The sequence below is a fragment of the Heterodontus francisci genome, chromosome 8 (assembly GCF_036365525.1).
Source record: "Heterodontus francisci isolate sHetFra1 chromosome 8, sHetFra1.hap1, whole genome shotgun sequence".
Classification (NCBI taxonomy): domain Eukaryota; kingdom Metazoa; phylum Chordata; class Chondrichthyes; order Heterodontiformes; family Heterodontidae; genus Heterodontus; species Heterodontus francisci.
The window spans coordinates 58,838,979-58,862,749 of NC_090378.1; the positions used below are offsets into that span (position 1 = coordinate 58,838,979).

Genomic DNA, 23,771 nt, shown 5'->3' on the forward strand with positions numbered 1-23,771 from the left:
CAAGCACACCAAAGTTGACAACACTGTACACCAGAGGCTGCAAGGATATAGTGGAGAAGATTGCTGAAGAGCAACAACTTGCAGTGCCCTTGAACCAGGTCTACACTGGTAATCATGCAACGACTCTGACACCCTTTCCCTAATACTCAGTAGGTCAATGCCACCCACTCAACAAGGTGCAGATAAATGTCCCTAAGGAATTGACCCATGGTAAGACAGAGGCCATAAGAAAATCAGATGAAGCAGATGTGGAAGTGGAGCCTGATGTAGTTGAGCAAAGGCATAACCATGTAGGTTTCCTGTCTACTGAGTAAACAGATGATGATCTGAAAGGCCTTGGTTCTTGAGATGCAGACAGGGCAGTCAATTCAATGTGGAAACATCGAATAAAGGAATGAAAATTTTGGGGTACTGTCTAGAGAGGTCAATGTTAGATGCTTTGCAAAAGATATTTAGTACCTTTTAGGAGGTACTAAAAGGATATTCAGTTCATTCACCCTCAGGGATTTAAGGATCCTTCCGAATCTATGAGGCCTATTCTCCCACTGATCACTGGTGATCAGTAGGCTTCAGAGGCTGCTTCTCATCACAGCAACAGCGCTCCATGAGCTCCCTGTAAAAGCCTTCATCTGTGTAGGTTTGGAGGCCATGACAAAAGAGTGAGCCTGACCCAGGTCCATCAATAGGCCTTGAGGACTCACAAAGAATAGTCATCTCCAACCCAAGAGTCTCATAAGACTTATCTGAATTAAGTCTATATTGATTCAGAAACAGTTTCAAAGCAGTGGCGCAGTGGTTAGCACCGCAGCCTCACAGCTCCAGCGACCCGGGTTCAATTCTGGGTACTGCCTGTGTGGAGTTTGCAAGTTCTCCCTATGTCTGCGTGGGTTTCCTCCGGGTGCTCTGGTTTCCTCCCACATGCCAAAGACTTGCAGGTTGGTAGGTTAATTGGCGATTATAAATTGCCCCTAGTATAGGTAGGTGGTAGGGAAATGTAGGGACAGGTGGGGATGTGGTAGGGATATTGGATTAGTGTAGGATTAGTATAAATGGGTGGTTGATGGTCGGCGCAGACTCGGTGGGCCGAAGGGCCTGTTTCAGTGCTGTATCTCTAAAACTAAAAAAAAAACAAATCCTGGTTGAAAGATTCCAGTTTTTATAATCTCTAGCCCTTGATGGGGGAATCTCATCACCAGTACCTTGTAAAATATTGAGCAGTTGAAAAGAATGATAACATTATATCAATTAAAACATGCCTGAACAGGTCTTATTTCAGAATTTTAAAGAATTGTTTAAAATGGGTAGTGCCATCATCAGGGTTAGTGACTGTCCAGCAGTATTCATTATGCCCAACAGTGTCTGGGAGCTGAATTGACATCAGATAATCATTATTTGCACAAGGTTCTGAATATCTGTTTCAACTGTGTGCAGATTAATCCAGTTCTCTCACACCAGAGGATTTAATAATTCCTTCAAGACAATCCCCAATGATATAATCAGCACTGTGTATTTGAACACTTTTTTCCCCCAAAATCAATGATTAAGAGAAAGCACAAAAGGTTATTTTTATCCTTCTAATCTCAAAAAGATTTTCTAATGGCCAGACTTAATCTTCAATATTACCTTAAAAATGGCTACTTATTGACAAAATACTATACTTTTATACACTCATTCAAAAAATAGAGCTTAATGCTCTCAGTAAAACTGTCGGCAGCCATACATATTGCAACTTTTTTAATGGTCAGTGTACATCTACAGTTGTCAACAAGAAAAATGCACCAGGAACCAAGCTAAATTTTGCCAGAAAGTTTTTGATTCAAGAGAATTACATAGCTATTTCCCCACTTAGTTTTAAATGTATCCTGATACAAAAGCTCAATAATTAATAATCAACATTACCTTAAAGTGCAGCTGTTCACACAGATTATTAACTTAATTGCTATTTCATTGTTTTGTTTGTAAGGAAAGTGAGGGGATGCAGCTGTACCATGACAGTCAAAGTAAAACTATAATTTAGAGTGTGAACTGGCACATACATAGCAGAATTAATTTTTTTTAAATTTTAGAGATACAGCACTGAAACAGGCCCTTCAGCCCACCAAGTCTGTGCCGACCAACAACCACCCATTTACACTAATCCTACATTAACCCCATATTCTCTACCACATCCCCACCATTCTCCTACCCTCTACCTACACTACGGGCAATTTACAACAGCCAATTTACCTATCAACCTGCAAGTCTTTGGCTGTGGGAGGAAACCGGAGCACCCGACGGAAACCCACGCGATCACAGGGAGAACTTGCAAACTCTGCACAGGCAGTACATAGAACTGAACCCGGGTCACTGGAGCTGTGAGGCTGCAGTGCTAACCACTGCACCACTGTGCCGTCCTTAGTTTAAACCAGACAGAAAGTCACACAAGTCCCTGAATTAATCATGAAGTAGGTAAAATAAACGGCAGTCCCCAAAAAACCCAGCAAAAATCAAAAGTCCTGGATAAATGTGGAGGTCACAGGCAGTGTTTACAGTGGGTACAAGAGACTTGTGAGCCAGGCACACCACTTCAGAAGACACATGATCATGCTTGAAACTGCAGAAAAAAATCAATTAAAAGATTCTGTGTTCTGCAAAGACTCTTGGGTTGGGCAAAGGTGGAAATCTGTGCAAATTCACAACTGTCCATTCTTCACTGGATTCAGTAGAAGAGAGAAGAAAATAATTTCAGTGATATTGATAAGAAAATGCTTCACACACATCCTCAACATTTAAAGATCAGGGCACTGATTTTCACTGACTCTGCCATGCCAAACTGGGCACAGCACTTTGAAAATTGTAAAACGTATCTGCTCCCAATCCTCCTCCCACCTTTTCCCATCAGTTCTGGTTATAGGCAGCTGCCTCATTGAGGCATGCAAATTAGGCTCCTATGATGTACAGAGGACATAGATGCAATTTTCAAGTACTAATTGCCGCTGCATGCGGTGCACAGACTCCGCCCGTTGGTACGAGATGTACAGTGGCTAACCAGCAGCTCTTAAAAGCAACAGCACAGTTAAGTTTTCAGAATGATTTTTATGGGGCCAGAGCAGCATGAATGTTCTTCCTGGCCCCACAAAAATCCTCTGGCCAGCTGCCAGTCCTTCCGTGTCCCCGTCACCCCCTTATTGTCTCCGCCCCTTTACGTCTTGACTTCCAAATTGGGTCCAGAGAGAAGCCACAAGATGTTGTGCCCCTTCTCCGTTTGGTGAGACGACTGTATCTGCCGGTCTAGCCATTGCAGCTCACAATCTGATGCAAATAAACCTGACCACTAAACTCACTCAGGCCTTTCGCCAAGGGCATCAGGCAGATGCAGCAACTACATTCTGCACAATGCTCACTGAGAATAGAAAGCAGCCCCCTAGGTTTCAAGTCCTTAACCCTTCTGCTCACTTAATTAACAAAAACAATAATACATTGAAGACAACAGCTTTACTAATGTTCAGGTGAGTCAAAATGTTACTACAATGTAAACATAAAGACCTCTTTGGTCATTGAAATTTGATTGAAGTGTTCTTGCAGCATTAGATGTATTGTAAAGATATCTAGGACCAGCCAACTGATGTTCTATTCTATGTGTATTCACAGTCTGATATCTGAACCTCCTGCAAAGTTTTCTTATCTGTAGGAGCAAAGGGAAAACCTGGTATTAAAAAAGCAGTGCTGACAGCATCCAAGGAGATGTCACAGCATTAACAATCCAACCTGATCAATGAGGGAGGAGGCTGGAGCCTAGATTTTACAATTGGCAAACCTGACTGCAAGAGTGCAGGATGTGATTCATAGCCACTCTATTTAGTGAGATGTAACCTTACTGAAATGTCTGGGATCAAATGCCTTTTAATAATTTGGATGAGCGTCAGGTGCTACAATTGCCCCCAGTGGGTGACTGCATGTTGGGGAGGGTGGAATAAAGTGTTCTGCTGCCATATTTAAAATCTTCCATCAGTAGTTTTTTGCTACATGAAAGACATTCCTTACTCTCAAAATGTCTGTAGGTTTGGTGCAGGGCCAAGGAGATCCTTCATTACAGTTTCTGCTAAGAAAGTGCTGCTACATGACGCTAGGGTCTGGATCAATGCCTTCTTTGGAAGTCACAGATGCAGTGCCCTAAGACTTCTCAGGTTAGGGGCAAGGAGTTGGCCAGTGCAGTTAAGTTCCAACTACAAAATCTCATACCTGACCAGTCAATGCTGGAAAAAGTTTAATTACTTGACTAGATCAGGAAAGGTATTAAGTATACCTGGAATTTATAATTACCTTTCTATGCAAGAAATGTATTTTGCAATGATTGGGTGGCAACAATTAATTATAATTAGCAGGTTACTTCACTTAAAGCCACAATGTTATCTATTTTCTAAATAATCAAAAAGCATGATGCTTCATGTCTTGGTCTGGTTAACAGTAAAGAAAGCAGCTGGATTGATTCTGCCATGATTTTATAATAAGCATCAGAAAACTAACTCACTGTAAAATTAGATGCCTTGATCCATCTGCTAACTTTACAATAAGTCTGGTGCCAGGTTATTATATTCAATGGACAAACCTGGGCAGATAAAAGGCATTGGAAGTTTTAAGACCAAAATCAATGACAACAATTTGATTTGTCTTCCATTTGATTTTGACCATTTGTTAAGCCATTTACATTTTTATTGTAAGTGCATTCCACTGTGTCTTTGTACCCTTTTCAGCAGAGTTGTTACTCAATAAAAGTCAACACATTTGCATGTATACTTGACAATATGCAGCTATATCAGTTACTACATCTGTCCCAACAAATCTGCGAACATTTTTCTCACCAATTTCTCCCCTTTTGTCCTGATGGTGTTGCTTCCTTTTGGGGGTGCGGTTCGATGAGTGCCATCTCGAATCTAACTCAAGTGGTCAATCTTCATGCGCGAGCTTTGCCAGTGAGCGACCATGGGCAGTATCACAGCTGAGCTGATCTTATCCTCACTCAATGTCCACTCACACAATCCCACGAGTGTTTGCTAGACCATGAGCAGAAGTGAGACCCCTAGCTGATTCAACCCACCACTCTCGCCCCAAAAATATTCAGGCAGCACTTTGACCAATTGTCGTGTACTTAATGCCACCCCAGCTAAAATCAATCAACTCAGACAGGATGAGGATAAAACCTAGAGTGATCCTGATCTGTGTGGTTTAGCTACTCACTCGATAAAATCTGTACTACTGAATGTGTTTCAGTACAAATTTAATACGGTGAGCAACATGACAGGCTTTGAGTAGAGTTTTTGGAGTGGACTCAGTCAAGAACCAAAATACCTGAAATCTCTGCAACACTGACTGGAATCCTTTAGTAAGAGGCTTCAATGTGACAGTGGGAATCTAAATGTGAACATTCAGATTTTTGATCAGGTCAGATGCCTTCTCTACTCTAAACTACCTTGAATGTAAAGAGAGATCAATGAGTTTTCTAATTTCATATTAATCAAATTGAGAACATCCAAATCTATTCAACATTAATTCCACTAGCATTTGGATATAAACCTTAATTCTGTAGTAAGCTGTAATCTTACATCTAATAATCACCTACTGAAAACAAATGCATTAATGGCAAGTTACATCTGGGCATTAAATTGTGGATTAATTAGTAACAGTGAAAAGATAAATTCCTGATTAAAAATTGAACTGAAACTGCCCCTTTATTTGCTTTCTCTTAATGTGAATTGTCTGCACTAATGAATGCCTTGAAATTAATCACACCAATCATGTAAGGCAATGAAGCATCCAATATCATTTTAATAGTAATACCATTCCAATATGTAATACATGCATTTCAACAAATCATTCTGCAGGGTCACAGACCAACAACTTACTCATTTTTCACAGTATTTGAAATATAATTAAGAACACATTTGAACTTTTTCTCAGTGCTACTCACAGTATGATAAAGGTAAATGGATATAAATAAAGGAAATTATTTATAGGTAAAGGTACATGTAAAATGGGCTTACAAAATGATGGATAGGCTTCTCAAATTAAGCCTTACAATTGCTTGATTTTCCCACTGAATTCTTTGCTCTGTTTGCAATTTCACACCTCTACTTGTAGAACATTTAGCAAAGAGTCAAGAAGCCTCAGCTTTCCTTCAATACTGCCAATTCTATTCCCTTGCTGCATTTCACAGTAAATTTCTATCTCAGGACTCTCTAATTCAGTGTGGCGCATTGGTAATGACCTGAACGGTAGATGTTTCACACATACATATTTAATTACAGCAGCTGAACAAATTACATATTTATGCTTTATAAAGAAGATTGTCATTCTAATTCATTTGCTATGCATGCAGGTACAAGACTCCCATCTGTGACTGCATCTGCACAACAAGAGGGTTTCATGGGATAACATGCTGTCAGCAGAAACACTGAAACCTGTATTAAATGGTCATTCCATGTACTGATCAAAAATGGCACCTTAAAACAGATTGCTTCTTAATCCAGCATGGTCAAAGTGGTTCATTTGTCAGTTTATTATGGATAAGGCTCAAATAGTGACTGGCTAGTATCTACCTGCTGTAATGGTAACAGCATACAACATATAATGGATATAAACTTCCCCATTATTATTTGCAGATTATGTCTCATGAAACTTGCAATAAACATTTTGTAAATAATAATCCTGGTGTCAATAATCTCATGACACAGCAGCATTGGATATAGGTGTGGTGCCAGAGGATTGGAGGTCTGCTAACATTATACCTTTGTTTAAAAAGTGAGCGAGGGCTAGACCGAATAATTATAGGCCGGTCAGTCTAACCTCGGTAGTGGGCAAATTATTGGAATTAATTCCGAGAGCCAGGATAACTGTCACTTAGAAAGGCACGGATTAATCAAGGATAGTCAGCGTGGATGTGTTAACGGAAGGTCATGTCTGACTAACTTGACTGAATTTTTTGAGCAAGTAACGAGGAGGACTGATAAGGGTAGTATTGTTGATGTGGTCTACATGGATTTTAGCAAGGCTTTTGACAAGTTCCCAATTGGCAGACTGGTTAATAAAATAAACGCCCATGGGATCCAAGGGGATATATCAAGCTGGATAAAAAATTGGCTCAGTGGCAGGAAAGAAAGGGTAATTGTTGACAGGTGTTTTTGTGACTGTTTCCAGTGGGGTTCTGCAGGGCTCAGTACTAGGTCCCCTGTTTTTTTTGTGGTATATATTAACGATTTGGACGTAAATGTAGGGGATGATCAAGAAGTATGCTGACAGCACAAAAATTGGCCACATGGTTGATAGCGAGAAAGATAGCTGCAGACTAGCTGAAGATATCAATGGAGTGGTCAGGTGGACAGAAAAGTGGCAAATGGAATTTCACCCAGAGAAGTGTGAGGTGATGCATTTGGGAAGGTCAAACAAGGCAAAGGAATACACAATATATGGATGAATACTGAGAGGTGCAGAGGAAATGAGGGACCTTGGAGTGTATATCCACAGATCCCTGAAAGTACCTGGACAGGTCAATAAAGTGGTTAAGAAGACATATGGAATCCTTTCCTTTATTAGCCAAGGTATAGAATATAAGATGTGGAAAGGATGTTACCCTTTGTGGGAGAATCTAGAACTAGGGGTCACTGTTTAAAAATAAAGGGTCGCCCATTTAAGACAGAGATGAGGAGAAATTTTTTTCTCTCAGAGGGTTGAGAGTCTTTGGAACTCTCTCAAAAGGCGGTGGAAGCAGAGTCTTTGAATATTTTTAAGGCAGAGGTGGATAGATTCTTGATAAGCAAGGTGCTGAAAGGTTAATCGGGGGTAGGCAGAAATATGGAGTGATCAGTTCAGCCATGAACTTATTGAATGGCGAAGCAGACCCGAGGACCGAGTGGCCCACTCCTGCTCCTTATATGTTCGTATGTTCGTATAAAAGTAGGGAGGTTATGCTGGAACTATATCAAATGTTAGTTAGGCCACAACTTGAGTACTGTGTGCAGTTCTGGTCACCTCATTACATAAAGGATCTAACTGCACTAGAGAGAGTACACAGGAGGTTTTTATTTATTCATTTGTGGGATGTGGGCGTCGCTGACTAGGCCAGCATTTATTGCCCAACCCTAATTGCCCTTGAACTGAGTGGCCTGCTAGGCCATTTCAGAGGGCATTTAAGAGTCAACCACATTGCTGTGGGTCTGGAATCACATGTAAGCCAGACCAGGTAAAGACAGCAGATTTCCTTCCTGAAAGGACATTAGTGAACCAGATAGATTTTTACTACAATCGACAATGGTTTCATGGTCACCACTAGACTAGCTTTTTTTAATTCCAGATTTATTAACTGAGTTCAAATTTCACAATCTGCTGTGGTGGAATTCGAACCCATGCCCCCATAGCATTAGTCTGGGCTCTGGATTACTAGTCCAGTGACATTACCATAACACCACTGCCTCCCTGTTTATGAGGATATTGCCAGGACTGGAAAATTGCAGCTATGAGGAAAGATTGGATAGGCTGGGGTTGTTCTCCTTGGAACAGACGACCTGAGGGGAGATTTGATTGAGATGTACAAAATTGTGAGGGGCCTGGATAAAGTGGATGGGAAGGGCCTATTTATCTTAGCAGAGGGGTCAGTGACTAGGGGGCATAGATTTAAAATGATTGGTAGAAGGATTAGAAGGGGGATGAGGAAAATTTTGTTCACTCAGAGGGGGTGGGGGTCTGGAACTCACTGCCTGAAAGGGTAGTAGAGGCAGAAAACCTCATCTTATTTAAAAGGTGCCTGGATGTGCACCTGAAGTGCCATAACCTGCAGGGCTATGGACCAAATGCTGGAAAGTGGGATTAGGCTGGGTGGCTCTTTTATCCGGCCGGCGCAAACACAATGGGCCAAGTGACCTCTTTCTGTGCCATAAAGTTTCTATGATTCTAACAGAACCTGCTGAGAATAGATATCCACACAGATAATTAACACTGGTACACAAATGGAATAAATCAGTATATGTAAAAACAAAATCCACATAATAAACTATGATATACTAAGGAATCATTCATACTGTAAACTAACCTTGATCAGTTTGGCATGAATTTACTGCCTTTAATCACTTCCAGATATGCATTAACTTTATTTCATATGTTCCCTTTCCTCGCCCCTCCCACACCACAGTGAAGAAAGACCAAATGTATTACACACCAGAACAAGAGAATCTCACTGGTGATCAAGAGCATTAATGGCTAATGCACAAGTGCGTTTTGCATAAGTGAAAGAATATCCTGTATTCCTTGGGTTTTGATAATTGTTCAGATATTGCACTAAGTCTAGTCATGTTAAATTGAGGGTATTGACTTGCTGAAAAATGAAGAATGATGCAAGACTGAGCTGCATAATGCTTGAACCAAAAAGGCAGAAGAAAGAATCAAGTCAACATTACCAAGATGATTTTATTTTCGGTTTACTTTATATGACATTTTTGGTGGAACAGCAAAGAGATGAACAACTATAAATGTACTATACCACACCTCATTCTTCCAAGGTTGGGTGTGCATCATAAGCTAAATATGAACCACATTTGTTTTGGCACTGCTCACCTGGCAGTTAGTCGTACATTCTGTTTCTACATGCAAACTTATACCACTGTGAAGATAGCATTTCCTTTCTGGAACTAGTTTTTCAATGTACCGTTTTATCACCCCATCCACTAGCAGATTATATACTTACTCATCTGGTTGCAAGTTTTATACACCTTTTACTTTGTCAGTATAATGCAAACAGAGAACTGGTCTCATGTTGAATTCATTTTCATCTATAAGAGTTGCAGATCTTGAACTGGTGCATCCTAGTCAAGCAAGCTGACTTATCTCAGGTAAAAATGGGCCAACAGTTTAACTTTACAGTGATTTTAAGATTTGTTGGATACATGGGTTTATACAAAAGCCTTTAATCTCACTGAATGCCACCTATGCTAACAGCAAAGAAAATCCATTATCATGTGCTTCCCAAAGTTTACGCAGTGAAACAAACAAATTAGTTCAGGCTATTGCAGTAGCAAGAAGCAGTGTAATTATGCTTTAATTAGGGCTATCAGCAGCTCCCATAATCTGTTAGGCTACTGCCAAAGCAGACAGACGAGCAATACAGGAGCCGATACGTAAACGATTGGAAGAACAGCTGGCCTTGCTTGTAAAGTACTTAAAACCTAAGGTACTACATGTTTTTATGAGATAACAATCTTAACTGGTTAAATTTGGCTCATCTGGTAAGAGTAAACTCATCAGATTGGTTGCAGACTTTGAAGCTGCTGTGTCCATCAGATCCATTAGAGCGTGACAAAGATTGCAGTCATATTGTCAATTTAGTTATCTTTGTTGTTTCTTCCTGAAGTGACTTTCTCTGATAGCAATTTCTGTAATCATGTCTAGCCAAGTAAATTAGACATGGTACAGACTGTCAAGGGTATCAGCAAGCTTCTTGTCATATTCTACAGATTGCCCTGACTTGTATGAGAATGGGTATAATTGTTTGGATGGCACCATTATGTAAATTTCATATAAAACCAATTAAAGAGTAGCTCTATTTGGAGGGATTCTCTACATCATAATGAGAAAGCATAATAACAGAGTAAAATAAAAAGCTACATAAAAACATAGGTTAAGTATTTGCTTTAAAGGGGCAGCATTCTTTTGTACCTGGAAAGAAGACTTACAGTTATAAAGAGCAATTCACAGCCTCAGGATGCCTCAAAGCACTTTACAGCCAACTAAGTACTTTATTTTGAGTTTAGTCTCCGTTGTAATGTAGGAAATGCAGCAGCCAATTTGCACACAAGTTCCCACAAACAGCAATATGACAATGACTAAATAATCAGTTTTTTTAAAATGAAGTTGGTTCAGAAAAGAAAAAGATATTGACCAGGACGCAGGGGAAAAATCCCCATCTATTCTTTAAAATAGGGGCATGGAGTCTTTTGCATCAACCTGAGGAGGGAGAAAGGGCCTCAGATTAACCAAAAGACAACAATTCCAAAAGTACAGCACTCAGTACTGCCCTGCAGCATCAGCCTGGATTTTGTGCTCAAGTCTCTGGAATGGGACTTTTACTCTGAAAGTTCTGATTCAGAAGTGAGAGTACTACCTATTGAGCCATAGCAAAAGAAAGTTTTCCTTTCAAAGAAAGTTTTGGAAAGAAATTACATTGTCAGAATGCATGTAGAAAAATAAAGACAGAATTGCATTTATATAGCGCCTTTCATGACCACCGGACGTCTCAAAGTGCTTTACAGCCAATGAATTATTTTTGAAATGTGGTCACTGTTGTAATGTAGGAAACGCGGCATCCAATTTGTGCACAGCAAACTCCCACAAACAGCAATGTGATAATATCCAGATCGACCTGTCAATATGGAAAATTGCCCAAGTATGTCCTGTACACAAAACGCAGGACAAGTCCAACCCGGCCAATTACTGCCCCATCAGTCTACTCTCAATCATCAGTAAAGTGATGGAAGGGGTCATCAACAGTGCCATCAAGCAGCACTTGCTTAGCAATAACCTGCTCAGTGATGCTCAGTTTGGGTTCGACCAGGGCCACTCAGCTCCTGACCTAATCATGCAAATAGCTGTAAACGGGTATGATATAGTCGGGATTATGGAGACCTGGTTGCAAGGTGAACAGGTATGAGAAATGAACATCCAGGTACATTCAGTATTTAGGAAGGACAGACAAAAAGCAAAAGGTGGTGGAGTTGCATTGCTGGTTAAAGAGGAAATTAACACAATAGTGAGGAAAGATATTAGCTCTGACGATGTGGAATCTGTATGGGTAGAGCTGAGAAACACTAAGGGGCAAAAAACGTTAGTGGGAGTTGTATATAGACCCCCAAACTGTAGTGGTGATGTTGGGAATGGCATTAAACAGGAAATTAAAGATGCATTCGATAAAGGAACATCTGTAATTATGGATGACTTTAATTTGTATATAGATTGGGCAAATCAAATTAGTCACAATACCATAGAGGAGGAATTCTTGGAGCGTATACGGGATGGTTTTCCGGACCAATACGTTGAGGAACCAACTAGAGAACAGGCCATCCTAGACTGGGTATTGTGTAATGAGAGAGGAATAATTGACAATCTAGTGGTGCGAGACCCCTTGTGGACGAGCGACCATAATATGATAGAATTCTTCATCAAGATGAAGAGTGATGTAGTTGATTCTGAGACTAGGGTCCTGAATCTTAGTAAAGGAAACTACGAAGGTATGAGGCATGAGTTGGCCATGACGGATTGGGAAATGTTAGTTAAAGGGATGATGGTGGATAGGCAATGGCAAACATTTAAAGAGCGCATGGATGAACTGCAACAAGTGTTCATCCCTGTCTGGCGCAAAAGTAAAATGGGAAAGGTCGCCAAACCATGGCTTACAAGGAAAATTAGAGATAGCATTAGATCCAAGGAAGAGGCATATAAATTTGCCAGAAAAAACAACAGACCTGAGGATTGGGAGCAGTTTAGAATTCAGCAAAGGAGGACCAAGGGATTGATTAAGAAGGGGAAAATAGAGTACGAGAGCAAGCTTGCAGGGAACATAAAAACTGACTGTAAAAGTTTCTATAGGTATGTGAAGAGAAAAAGATTGAAGACGACAAATGTAGGTCCCTTACAGTCAGAAACAGGGGAATTTATTATGGGGAAGAAAGAAATGGCTGACCAACTAAATGCATACTTTGGTTCTGTCTTCACAAAGGAGGACACAAATATCATACCAGAATTGCTGAGGAACACAGGGCTTAGTGAGAGAGAGGAATTGAAAGAAATCAGTAATAGTGGAGAAATGGTGAGGGGGGGGGATCTCATAGAAACCTATAAAACTCTAACAGGACTTGACAGGGTAGATGCAGGAAGGATGTTTCCGATGGTGGGGGAGTCCAGAACCAGGGGTCATAGTCTAAGGATACAGGATTTCAGGACTGAGATGAGGAGAAATTTCTTCACCCAGAGAGTGGTGAGCCTGTGGAATTCGCTACCACAGAAAGCAGTTGAACCAAAAGATTGTATGCTTTTAAGAAGGAGTTAGATATAGCTCTTGGGTCTAAAGGGATCAAAGGGTATGGGGCGAAAGCGGGAACAGGTTACTGAGTTGGATGATCAGCCATGATCGTAATGAATGGCGTAGCAGGCTCGAAGGGCTGAATGGCCTACTCCTGCTCCTATTTTCTATGTTTCTATGACCTCATTACAGCCTTGGTTCAAACATAGACAGAAGAGCTGAATTCAAGAGGTGAGGTGAGAGTGACTGCCCTTGACATCAAAGCAGCATTTGACCGAGGATTGCATCACGGAGCCCTAGAAAAACTGAAGTCAATGGGAATCAGGGGGAAAACTCTCTGCTGGTTGGAGTCATACCTAATGCAAAGGAAGATGGTTGTGGTTGTTGGAGGTCAATCATCTGAGCTCCAGGACATCACTGCAGGAGTTCCTCAGGGTAGCGTCCTAGGTCCAACCATCTTCAGCTGCTTCATCAATGACCTTCCTTCAATCATAAGGTCAGAAGTGGGGATATTCGCTGATGATTGCACAATATTCAGCACCATTCACGACTCCTTAGTTACTGAAGCAGTCCAAGTAGAAATGCAGCAAGACCTGGACTGATAAGTGACAAGTAACATTCGCACCACACAAGTGCCAGGCAATGACCATCTCCAACAAGAGAGAATCTAACCATCTCCCCTTGACATTCCTTGGCATTACCATCACTGAATCCCCCACTATCAACATCCTAGGGGCTACCATTGATCAGAAACTGAACTGGAGTAGCCATATAAATACCATGGCTACAAGAACAGGTCAGACGCTAGGAATCCTGCGGCTAGTAACTCACCTCCTGAATCCCCAAAGCCTGTCCACCATCCACAAGGCACAAATCAGGAGTGTGATGGAATACTCTCCACTTGCCTGGATGGGTGCAGCTCCAACAACACTCAAGAAGCTCAACACCATCCAGGACAAAGCAGCCAGCTTGATTGGAACCCCATCCACAAACATTCACTCCCTCCACCACCGACGCACAGTGGCAGCAGTGTGTACCATCTACAAGATGCACTGCAGCAACGCACCAAGGCTCCTTAGACAGCACCTTCCAAACCCGCGACCTCTACCAACTAGAGGACAAGAGCAGCAGGTGCTTGGGAACACCACCACCTGCAAGTTCCCCTCCAAGTCACACACCATCCTGACTTGGAACTATATCGCGTTCCTTCACTGTCGCTGGGTCAAAATCCTGGAACACCCTTCCTAACAGCACTGTGGGTGTACCTACCTCACATGGACTGCAGTGGTTCAAGAAGGCAGCTCACCACCACCTTCTCAAGGGCAATTAGGGATGGGCAATAAATGCTGGCCTGGCCAGCGATGCCGACATCCCATGAATGAATTAAAAAAAAATCTGTTTTTGTGATGTCAATTGAGGAATAAATATTGGCCACAACACTGAGGATAACTGCCCTACTCTTGTTCGAAATAGTGCCGTGCGATCTTTCACATTCACCTGAGCAGACAGATGGGGCCTCAGTTTAATGTCTCACCTGAAAGATGTCATCTCTGACAGTGCAGTACTTCCTCAGTACTGTCTCGGCCTTGTTTTTTGGGCTCAAGCCTTCAAACTTAAGCGTTCTATAAACATCCTGCCTTTTTGTACAGATCTACAAGCAAAACGTGGATTCGGTTTCTGACAATAATTTTAGAGAAAGGCCATGTAGAATAAACTTGGAGAAAATCAGAGCCTGTGATTCCGGACTACTGGAATCATGGCTGACGGTGCTCTCCAGCGTTTACTCCATTACAGTGTGCAGAGTCAGTGTGAAGGCACTTCATTTACATTGGGCTGGCAGGCTTCTGGATCACTATGAGTAGGAGCACAGCTCCTCAACCCCTGCCCATGCACTCAAAAAATCCAGTAACTATCCGCTATCGTAGGGCAACTAGGGCTGCCACTGAGACACCACTCTTCCTTGGCAACCCATCCCCTCCAGATTATTAAACTCTTCTTGTGGGGGTCTGGTCCATTCCCCTCACCTAAATTTCCCCAACAATCATCCATGGTAGAGTCCACTTACGCCCAACTCATGGTCGGCATCTCTCCTAGCATACTGTCCTCCAGTAATACACAACTGAGCTGGGGAAGTGGTGACTCTCAATGCAGCCAGTCACTCTCCTAGTATCAGCGGTCTTGCATGAAAGGGCAAGAGGTTGTGCAAAATCCTGGAATTTGTGGGAATCCAGCCCAACCAGGCCTCTGTTGTATCCCAAAGGCAATGAAAGGTCACTGACCTAAAACATTAACTCTGTTTCTCTCTCCATAGATGCTACCTGACCGGCTGAGTACTTCCAGCATTTTCCGTCTTTATCTCTGGTGTATTCCAACTGGTTCTACAGGACTCCTGCTGGAGTTATAGTGGGGAATCCAGCAGAAACTTCAGGGAAGTTCAGACCACCTAGTTTAAAAAAAGCTAAATGCCAATTCACTTACTTTACAACTCAACACTAGGATACTCATGGTATAATGAAAATACTAACTTTTAAAATGAAAAAATAAAGGGCTAATAATACCTAAATTTTCTAACTGGTATTATTTGAGACTCTGCCAGTAAGGCATTTATGATGAGTTATCACTAGTGTTAAAAAAAGTGCTTCTTGGACTATCTTGGTCTAAGAGTCAGTTGCGTTCTGTTAACAGCATTCATACCTGGGTCAGATGTTGTGCACGATTTCAGGTTTGAGTATTCAGTAGAGGTTGCAGTACAGAGCGAATGCTTCACTATCTGCATGTTCCAATGGTGTTGGTGATTATTATCAATTTAAAGAAGAGTGGGGAATTCTTCTAATTTCTTGATCAACAATCCTCCCTCAGCCAACACCACCAAAACCAGATTAACTAATGATCCACCTAATTGCTGTTTGTGAGGCATTTCTGCAAACAAAACAACTGCTGTATTTGACAATATAATTCAAGGTAACTCACTGTAGGTGAAATACTTTGGGATATTGCTGAGGGATGTGATTAGATGCTATCAATACAACTTTCTTTCTTGTTTAGTTTCTAAGGATAGTGTAATGTCCTGATTGCTCTAACCACAATGATTAATCTTAGCTTGTTCACAGCATTAAGCCAAGAATTTCCATTCAAGGAAAGCTGAAGTAGAATAATGGTGGGGTGTTACTCACATCCATCAGCCTCAAGTCACGTGGGTTGACCGCACCACAGTTTCCAGGGTAGCCTAATTCTAATATTGCAGATGAGCTCCCTTGGAGAAAGGTTTGGGCAAATCAATTGTAGAATATGACTTGCAAGCAACATCTCTCAAGTTGCTGGAGAGCAGAAAGGCCTCAGGTTCTCTGATGATACAGTCCAAAGTCTTAACGTTCTGAAGTTAGACTGCAGAAGGATGTCCTGTTTCGATCTGGGTGACACCGGCCCCAAAGGAAAGCAGTACAGCAACAGGGAATAAATGACACTGCTACAGTACCAAGTGCAGCAAATCTTTGCTGCAAAAAGTATAATAGCCTTATTTGGTCTGCCAACATAACAGGAGCCAACCAATACCTTGCAAGGAGGTACTATATTCAGCATTTCAGCCAATGACTTTCCTGCACATTGTCCTGTGTGCTTAACCTCAATGGTCTTGAGGTCAGCAGTGCCCTTTACACTCCTTGGGCTGGATCTTGTTCTACTGTCGCCATGAGCAGTAGCAGGTGAAGAAAATGGCGGCTGCCACACGCAGGCCCTGTGCCGCTGCATCGCTGCGATCTTGCGTCCGGTGGCGACTTAGCATATGCACAGCGGCCAATCCCCCAATCACGTGGCAGGGGCGGCCTCGGCAACACTGTTCACGGCGTCACCTGATGAAGGAGCAGGTGCTGGCTCCATTTTTAAAAGGCTGCCAGCCCTGCAAACAACACAACATAGTGCAGAGTTGACCCCTTCCCCACGCACCCCACCCAACATTCACAACAGAATGCAAAGTTGACCCCCTTCCCCCCACTATACACAACAGAATGCAGCACTGACTCCTCCCCCACCCTATCCAAGCGAGTGCAGAGTTCACCCCTTCCCTATCTCAGTGGTGCCAGCTTTCCCTAGACAGGAAAGTGAAGGCACGTGAGTGCCCCACGTCACACTGAAGATCGGGAACTGAAGGTAAGATCGCTGCTGATTACATTTTAAATAATGCAAAGTTGTAATTTAAATATGCAAATTCTGGTCTCGTCGCAGAGCGGAAAAGGGGCCGCCATGGAGCTTCCCTGCCAGCAGGAAGATCGCGCCCGTCAATCCCGGCGTCAGGTTCTGTGGCGGCCGCTGCTGCTCCGATTCTCCAGCCCACCCCCCCACCGTGGAACCCGACATCGGGTTGGGAACAAAATCCAGCCCCTTGGCGTTACGAGACGTCTTCTTTCACTTACAACCTTATATTGCATTCAACCCACTGAAAGCCTCACTTGGTATGAAATAAATTGTAGCATGCACCGATCATAAACCTCACCATGATCTGCTTAATAACACCTGAGTTTTACTGAATCTCATGGTAAACAATGGAAACTGGGACACCAGCCATCAGAAGCTGCATCATGGTGGAGTCCATAAGTGTGCAAACAAAATTGGCCACAACGTCCATGCTGAAAAGCATGGGTTTCAAGCTCTGCACAATGCCCTGTGCCAAGTTGATACTGGACCCCTCCATGCTCCTTCACATCGACCGCAGACTTTCTACCAGACTTCCCAATGCACTAAGCATTTTGTTCTGCCTACCCATCAGTGTTCTTCTGTAGCCTGCCCCATCGAAGTCCTCTGCAGTAGAACCAGTATGCGACTTCGCCCTCTGGTGAGCTGGTACTTGTGTTATCCTTGCCCTCTGCCCTGGCTGCAGCCCACTTATGCCCAGTGTCTCACCACGTGCGGATTGCACCTATAACCTATTCTCTAAGATAGGCACAGTGTCAGTATCTGAGCTGGTGGCTGCAAGTGTGAAATCAAGTTTAGAGATACAGCACTGAAACAGGCCCTTCGGCCCACCGAGTCTGTGCCGACCATCAACCACCCATTTATACTAATCCTACACTAATCCCATATTCCTACCACATCCCCACCTGTCCCTATATATTTCCCTACCACCTACCTATACTAGGGGCAATTTATAATGGCCAATTAACCTATCAACCTGCAAGTCTTTGGCATGTGGGAGGAAACCGGAGCACCCGGAGGAAACCCACGCAGACACAGGGAGAACTTGCAAACTCCGCACAGGCAGTACCCAGAATCGAACCCAGGTCCCTGGAGCTGTGAGGCTGCGGTGCTAACCACTGCGCCACTGTGCCGCCCTTGACATTGATGTGCCTTCATCATCACTCTCTTCTTGGTCTTCCTCCACTGCCTGGCCAGGTTGCACCTGTTGGGTATCTGAAAGGAAAAAGGCACAAAGGTAAGACTGTGGTGCGGAGGGGAAAGTAAGAGATGCATGCTTACACCATCTGCAGCTTGTAAATCAGGAGTGTGTGGGTGGAGGGAGAAGTGAGATGTGAGAGGAGGATTAAGTATAAGGATACTGTCCGTTTTGATGGTTTCAGCCCCACCATTGGCCACAGCCTCAGCAATGAGTGTTGCAATAATTGTCGGCACTGTCTCTTCCGTGTGAGTTAGGACATGCAGGCGCACTGGTCACCCCCTGATTAGCTCCTGCTGAGTCTGATTGTGCGCCTCCTTGTCCTACAAGAGAGAGGGAAGTGTGTCAGTGAGTGTCGTGCAATCTGTTTCGCTGATGCAACTGTCATGCTGATAATGTGTGCAAGCTGAGAGATGTGGGTGTGAGGCTTGCAGCAGTGCTAAGTGTGTGAGGGTGAGGTGAAACATATGATTCAGAGGGATTTTTGGTAGGTGAGTGATGGGGGTCTGGTGATTTGAACAGTGGCTGAGACTACTGGTGCAGTTGGTAGGATATGGCATTTGAATCAAAATCGTTACAGCATGGGAGCCCATTCAGCCCGTCGAGTCCATGCAGATTCTCTGCAAAAGCAATGTAGATAGTCACAATCCCCCACCCTTATCCAATAGCCCTGCAAATTGTTTCTCTTCAGCTGATTATCCAGGTCCCTTTTGAAAGCCATGATTGAATCTGCCTCCAACAGCCTCTCAGGCTGTACATTCCAGATCCTAAACATTCACTGAATATAAAAGTTTTTCATGGCACCTTGGTTCTTTTCCCAATCACCTTAAATCCGAGGCCTCTGGTTCTCGAACCTTCTGTCAATGGGAACAGTTTCTCTCTACCTACTCTTTCTAGACCTCTCATGCTGTTGAACACCTCTATCAAATCTCCTCTCAACCTTCTCTTCCCTAAGGAGAACGGCCCCAGCTTCTCCAGTCGATCCATATAACATGCATTTGGAGGTACTCACAGATCTTGACCACTCATGTGAGGTCATTGAACTTCTTGCAGCGCTGTCCTCAGGGCTCGACGCCTGGCACTGACCCTCCACAGCTTTCCCTTCCCACTGCCTTTTGACCGTGAATCTGGAGGGCCTCCCTCACCCCGCTGCAGATGCAGGACATCTCTACACCTTGCCATGTCCTCCACAAAGACTTCCAGCGCAGCATCCGAAAACCTTGGAGTCCACTCTCTCCCCTGTTGTGCTATTCCTCACTGTTTCCCAGGTCAGATTCTCTTCAACCACGACTCCCAATACCTGCTCCAGCAACAATGCATCTTCCCTTTAAGAGGTACAGGTTAGCTTTAAGTCGAGCAAGCTAGTTTCGAGCGGTGCTAGCCACTCACAATATAAGCCCTTGGTCAATGTGTCCAGCCAATGAACAGCACAGTTCGCATTGGCTGGACGCAGAGATCATTCAAATGAGCAGAAAGCACGAAGATGATGTGTTGCCTGCATTGCCATCAACAGGCATGGGTTAATCAAAAATGGCAATCCCCACGTTCATTTTTGGGAGCTATCCAATTTAGCCCCGTGGAACCAGAAAAAAATAGAAGCAAAGTTTTCTCTTTGTGGATCGTTAATGCAATCCCTTAATTATATGCCAGCCCAATGGTCCTCAAAGTCACTCAGAACATTTTACTAGTCATCTTCATGTCAAAAGTGACAGTATAAAAGATGAAAAACATTAGTATAAAAAAAACAAGACAGCAATCGATGGATTTAATTATTTACAATATATTTCTCAAAAAATGAATACGGCGAAGAGATGCAAGTCGTCAGATTGAACGGTGAGAGATGTCAACAATGATATGAGACACATGCTAATTACAAATTGCCTGTCTCTTTTTCTTTGAGATTCAACAAAGTCCATCTAACAGCTGAGTGGGCTCAGTTCACTAGTCTGGCTGCTCTGGGGACCTTGTAATGCAGGCATTGATCTTTACTAATTCAGAGCACACTGTACTAAGCTTTCTCAAGAAGGTACAATGAGAGCTTTCAATTTTTAACCTGGTGACGTCTTTTACAGACTAATGCAGAGACTGCATTTTTTTTCACTCTGCATATTAAGAAATCATATAATGACAGCTCTTTCAGCCCGGCTAGAAGCCTTCTGTGATTTATGTTATTTTTCTGCACTTATTTCAATCCCCTTGATTTTTAAGTACAAGTGAAAAGAGAATGTCAGTCATCCCTTATGAACAAAGTACTTAATGATTCTGCAGCACAACGCCCATGACCAAAAAGACTGGTCAAGCAAACCCACTACTTATTTATTTCCCAAGTGTATAACAAAAGCCACCCTCTCCAAGCCCCAAATCTGCTCAGGGTGAGGCAAACATATTAGAATATTGTCCACAAGTGCAGGTTAATCTCAGATAATTTTTTGATGACCTTACATGCTAAAATGTAGTAAGTATATCTCAACCTGGTAAATTACATTTTTTTGGAAGGATCCCTGATACCTGAGATAATTTTGGACATAATTGCATAATTGCAAAAAAGATTAAAACATTTTCCAGTAATACAGGAAATGCTGAACTTTAATAATATACAAAAATAAATTTGCTCTCCTTTCTTCCACCTTCTCTCCCAAAAATGCATTACTAAATCACAATAGAAACATTTCATTTGTGTCATAGACCTCAAGATCCACATGAATACTGAGGAGAGGTGACAACTAAAGCCAGATATAAACCTGTGGATCCCCAACTGAACTGGTCTGTGAACAATGAATAACCATGCATGCTATTTCATTTAAAGCGCACACACTACTCAACCCATCAAAGTGTTCCTGTCTTCCCACCTGTAATCTAGTCATAAAGCACTGCCAAACGTCAGAAATGAATTGCAGTTTGATTATTGGTTACTGTGAACCAACTCCCACCTTGTCCTCCCCCTGGCCTTTTGATTTTCCCACTTGAGAATATTTTTCTTAAAAAGGCAAAATTGCTGAAATTCATATCTTATTTTCTGCTCTCTGAAGTTATAACAAGGCTGCTTATCGAGGAGAAGGTTAGCACCATAAGATTCTGAATATTCTTATTGTAACAGTGAGAAAACTCAGTAAGGATTGGTATTACCGTACATTATCATTTAATGTGTACAAATCCTTTTAACATTTGTTTCTTGGCCATCAATACAAACATTCCAGGTCACCATCAAATGGCACTTAACTAACTTTCCTCCTGTTCAATTAGTGACTCATTGTTGAACTGCTAACATATGTGACACTAAGAAAGAACTTGCATTTATAGCTTGTCTTTTACAACCTCAGGATATCCCAAGGTGTTTTACAGTCAATGTAGTACTTTTTAAGTGTAATTACTGTTGTAATGTAGGAGAGACAGCAGCCAATTTGTGCACAGCATGGTTTCACAAATAGCAATGAAATAAATAATGGGATCATCTGTTTTTAGGTGTTGGTTGAGGGATAAATGTTGGCCAGAACACTGGGAAGACTTCAATGCTCTTCTTTGAATAGTGCCATGGGATCCTTTAGATCCACCTGAGAGGGCAGATGGGGCATCTGTTCAACATCTCATCTGAAAGACCTCTGATTCTTTAGCGTGCATTTCTGACTCAGAAGCGAGAGTGCTGCCATTGAGCCAAGGCTGACACCCAATGGAGTTGAAGTAGGAGGATGGTTAGAGATATACGAATTTTAATAGACTCAATGCTCAACATGTATAATCACTGTTCAGCAGTAGTCAACAAAGCAAATAGGATGCTGAACTATAAAGTCAAAACCCTAGAGTGCAAATTGGAGAAAGTCATGATCAAACTGACTAGGGCCAGTATAGTGACAGTCACCAGTGGAATTAGGCATGCTGCAGCTGCTGGAAATCTGAAATAAAAACAGGAATTGCTGAAAATACTCAGCAGGTCTGGCAGCACCTGTGGATGGAGAAACAAAGTTAACGTTTCAAGTCGATGACTTCTGCTTATTTTGCATTTTCATGTGCCCAGTTTATGCCGCCTTCCAGTATATTTGTATCCAGTTTAGTCCCATTTGTAGTTGAACTAGATTCTGGAGGCTATTAGTAGTTTCTTGCACGTTTGATCTTGTGTAGTTCTAGGGACACCAGGAATGGGCCTCATGCAGCTGGTAACCCCAAATAAAGTAAACCTGATGGACTGACCGAGACCAGCAATCAGAAAGACCTGTTTTAACCTTGTCTGCCCAAATCACTGCTAAATATAATACAAAAGTAACTGATGATATTCTCTGTGGCTATCACCATGTTGCATTATCCTTTCCTGTGCTCAGTGACCTCTCCACAGTCTCTGACATACCATTCTCCTCTCATTCCTCTCCTCTGCTAGTGGTAATATTACAAAAGCAAAATACCACAGATGCTGGAAATCTGAAATAAAAACAGAAAATGCTGGAAATACTCAGCATGTCAGGCAGAATCTGTGAAGAGAGGAACAGAGTTAACAATTCAGGTTAACGATCATTTATCAGAACTGGCACAAGTTAGAAATTAACAGGTTTTAAGCAAGTGCATTGGCAGGGAAGGGGGGTGGGGGAGAGAAAGAACAGGGTGGAAGGCAGAAAAGATCAAATGACAAAAAGGATGATGGAGAAAGGCAAAGGGAGGGATAATAGTAATGGGACAAGTAAAGAAACAAAAGATGGATCTAGAGGAGGTGTATAAGGGAATGGCAGAATCCTCACCAACAACTACCACCCAAAAAAATGGGGGCAGAGGTTATGATTTGAAACTGTTGAACTCAATGTTAAGACTGGAATTCTATAAAATGCCTAAGCAAAAGATGAGGTGCTGTTCCCCCAGCTTATGTTGAGCTTCACTGGAACAGTGTAGGAGACCAGGGACAAAAAGGTCAAAGTGGAGCAGCAAATTAAAATGGAAGGTGACAGGAAGCTCGGAGTCACATTTGCGGACTGATTGTAAAGCAATCGCCCAATCTGTTTGGTCTCCCCAATCCTCAAGTATAACAAATTGAAAAAAGTACAAGTAAATCACCTGATAAAAGGGAAGGTGTTGCATCTCCTTTGTGAGCATGGGAACGTGGGGTCGGGGGGGGGGGGAGGTGTTGTGTATGATTGAGGAGTGGACCAGGGTGTCATGGAGGGTGTGCTCCCATCGGAATGCTGAAAAGGGAGGGGAGGGAAAAATGTGTTTGGTGCTGGCAGCATCACACTGGAGGTGACAGTAACGGTAGAGGATGACTTATTGAATGTGGTGGCTGGTGGGGTGGAAGGTGAGGACAACATAGAAACATAGAAAATAGGAGCAGGAGTAAGCCATTCGGACCTTCGAGCTTGCTCCGCCATT

At 42.6% G+C, this 23,771-nt stretch overlaps 1 protein-coding gene across 12 annotated transcripts in view; it reads right to left on the minus strand.

Annotated features, from left to right (window-relative positions):
• nfia (nuclear factor I/A) overlaps nt 1–23,771 on the minus strand; it is a 516,334-nt gene that overhangs the window by 354,333 nt on the left and 138,230 nt on the right. The window contains exon 3 of one of the 12 annotated variants that reach the window (XM_068037202.1): nt 1,783–3,664. The exons of the other annotated variants lie outside the window; for them this stretch is intronic. Coding sequence (XP_067893303.1) covers nt 3,615–3,664 — 50 coding nt within the window. The 3' untranslated portion in view covers nt 1,783–3,614. Of the gene's footprint in view, nt 1–1,782; nt 3,665–23,771 lie in introns of those variants that run through there. 12 annotated transcript variants of the gene reach the window in all.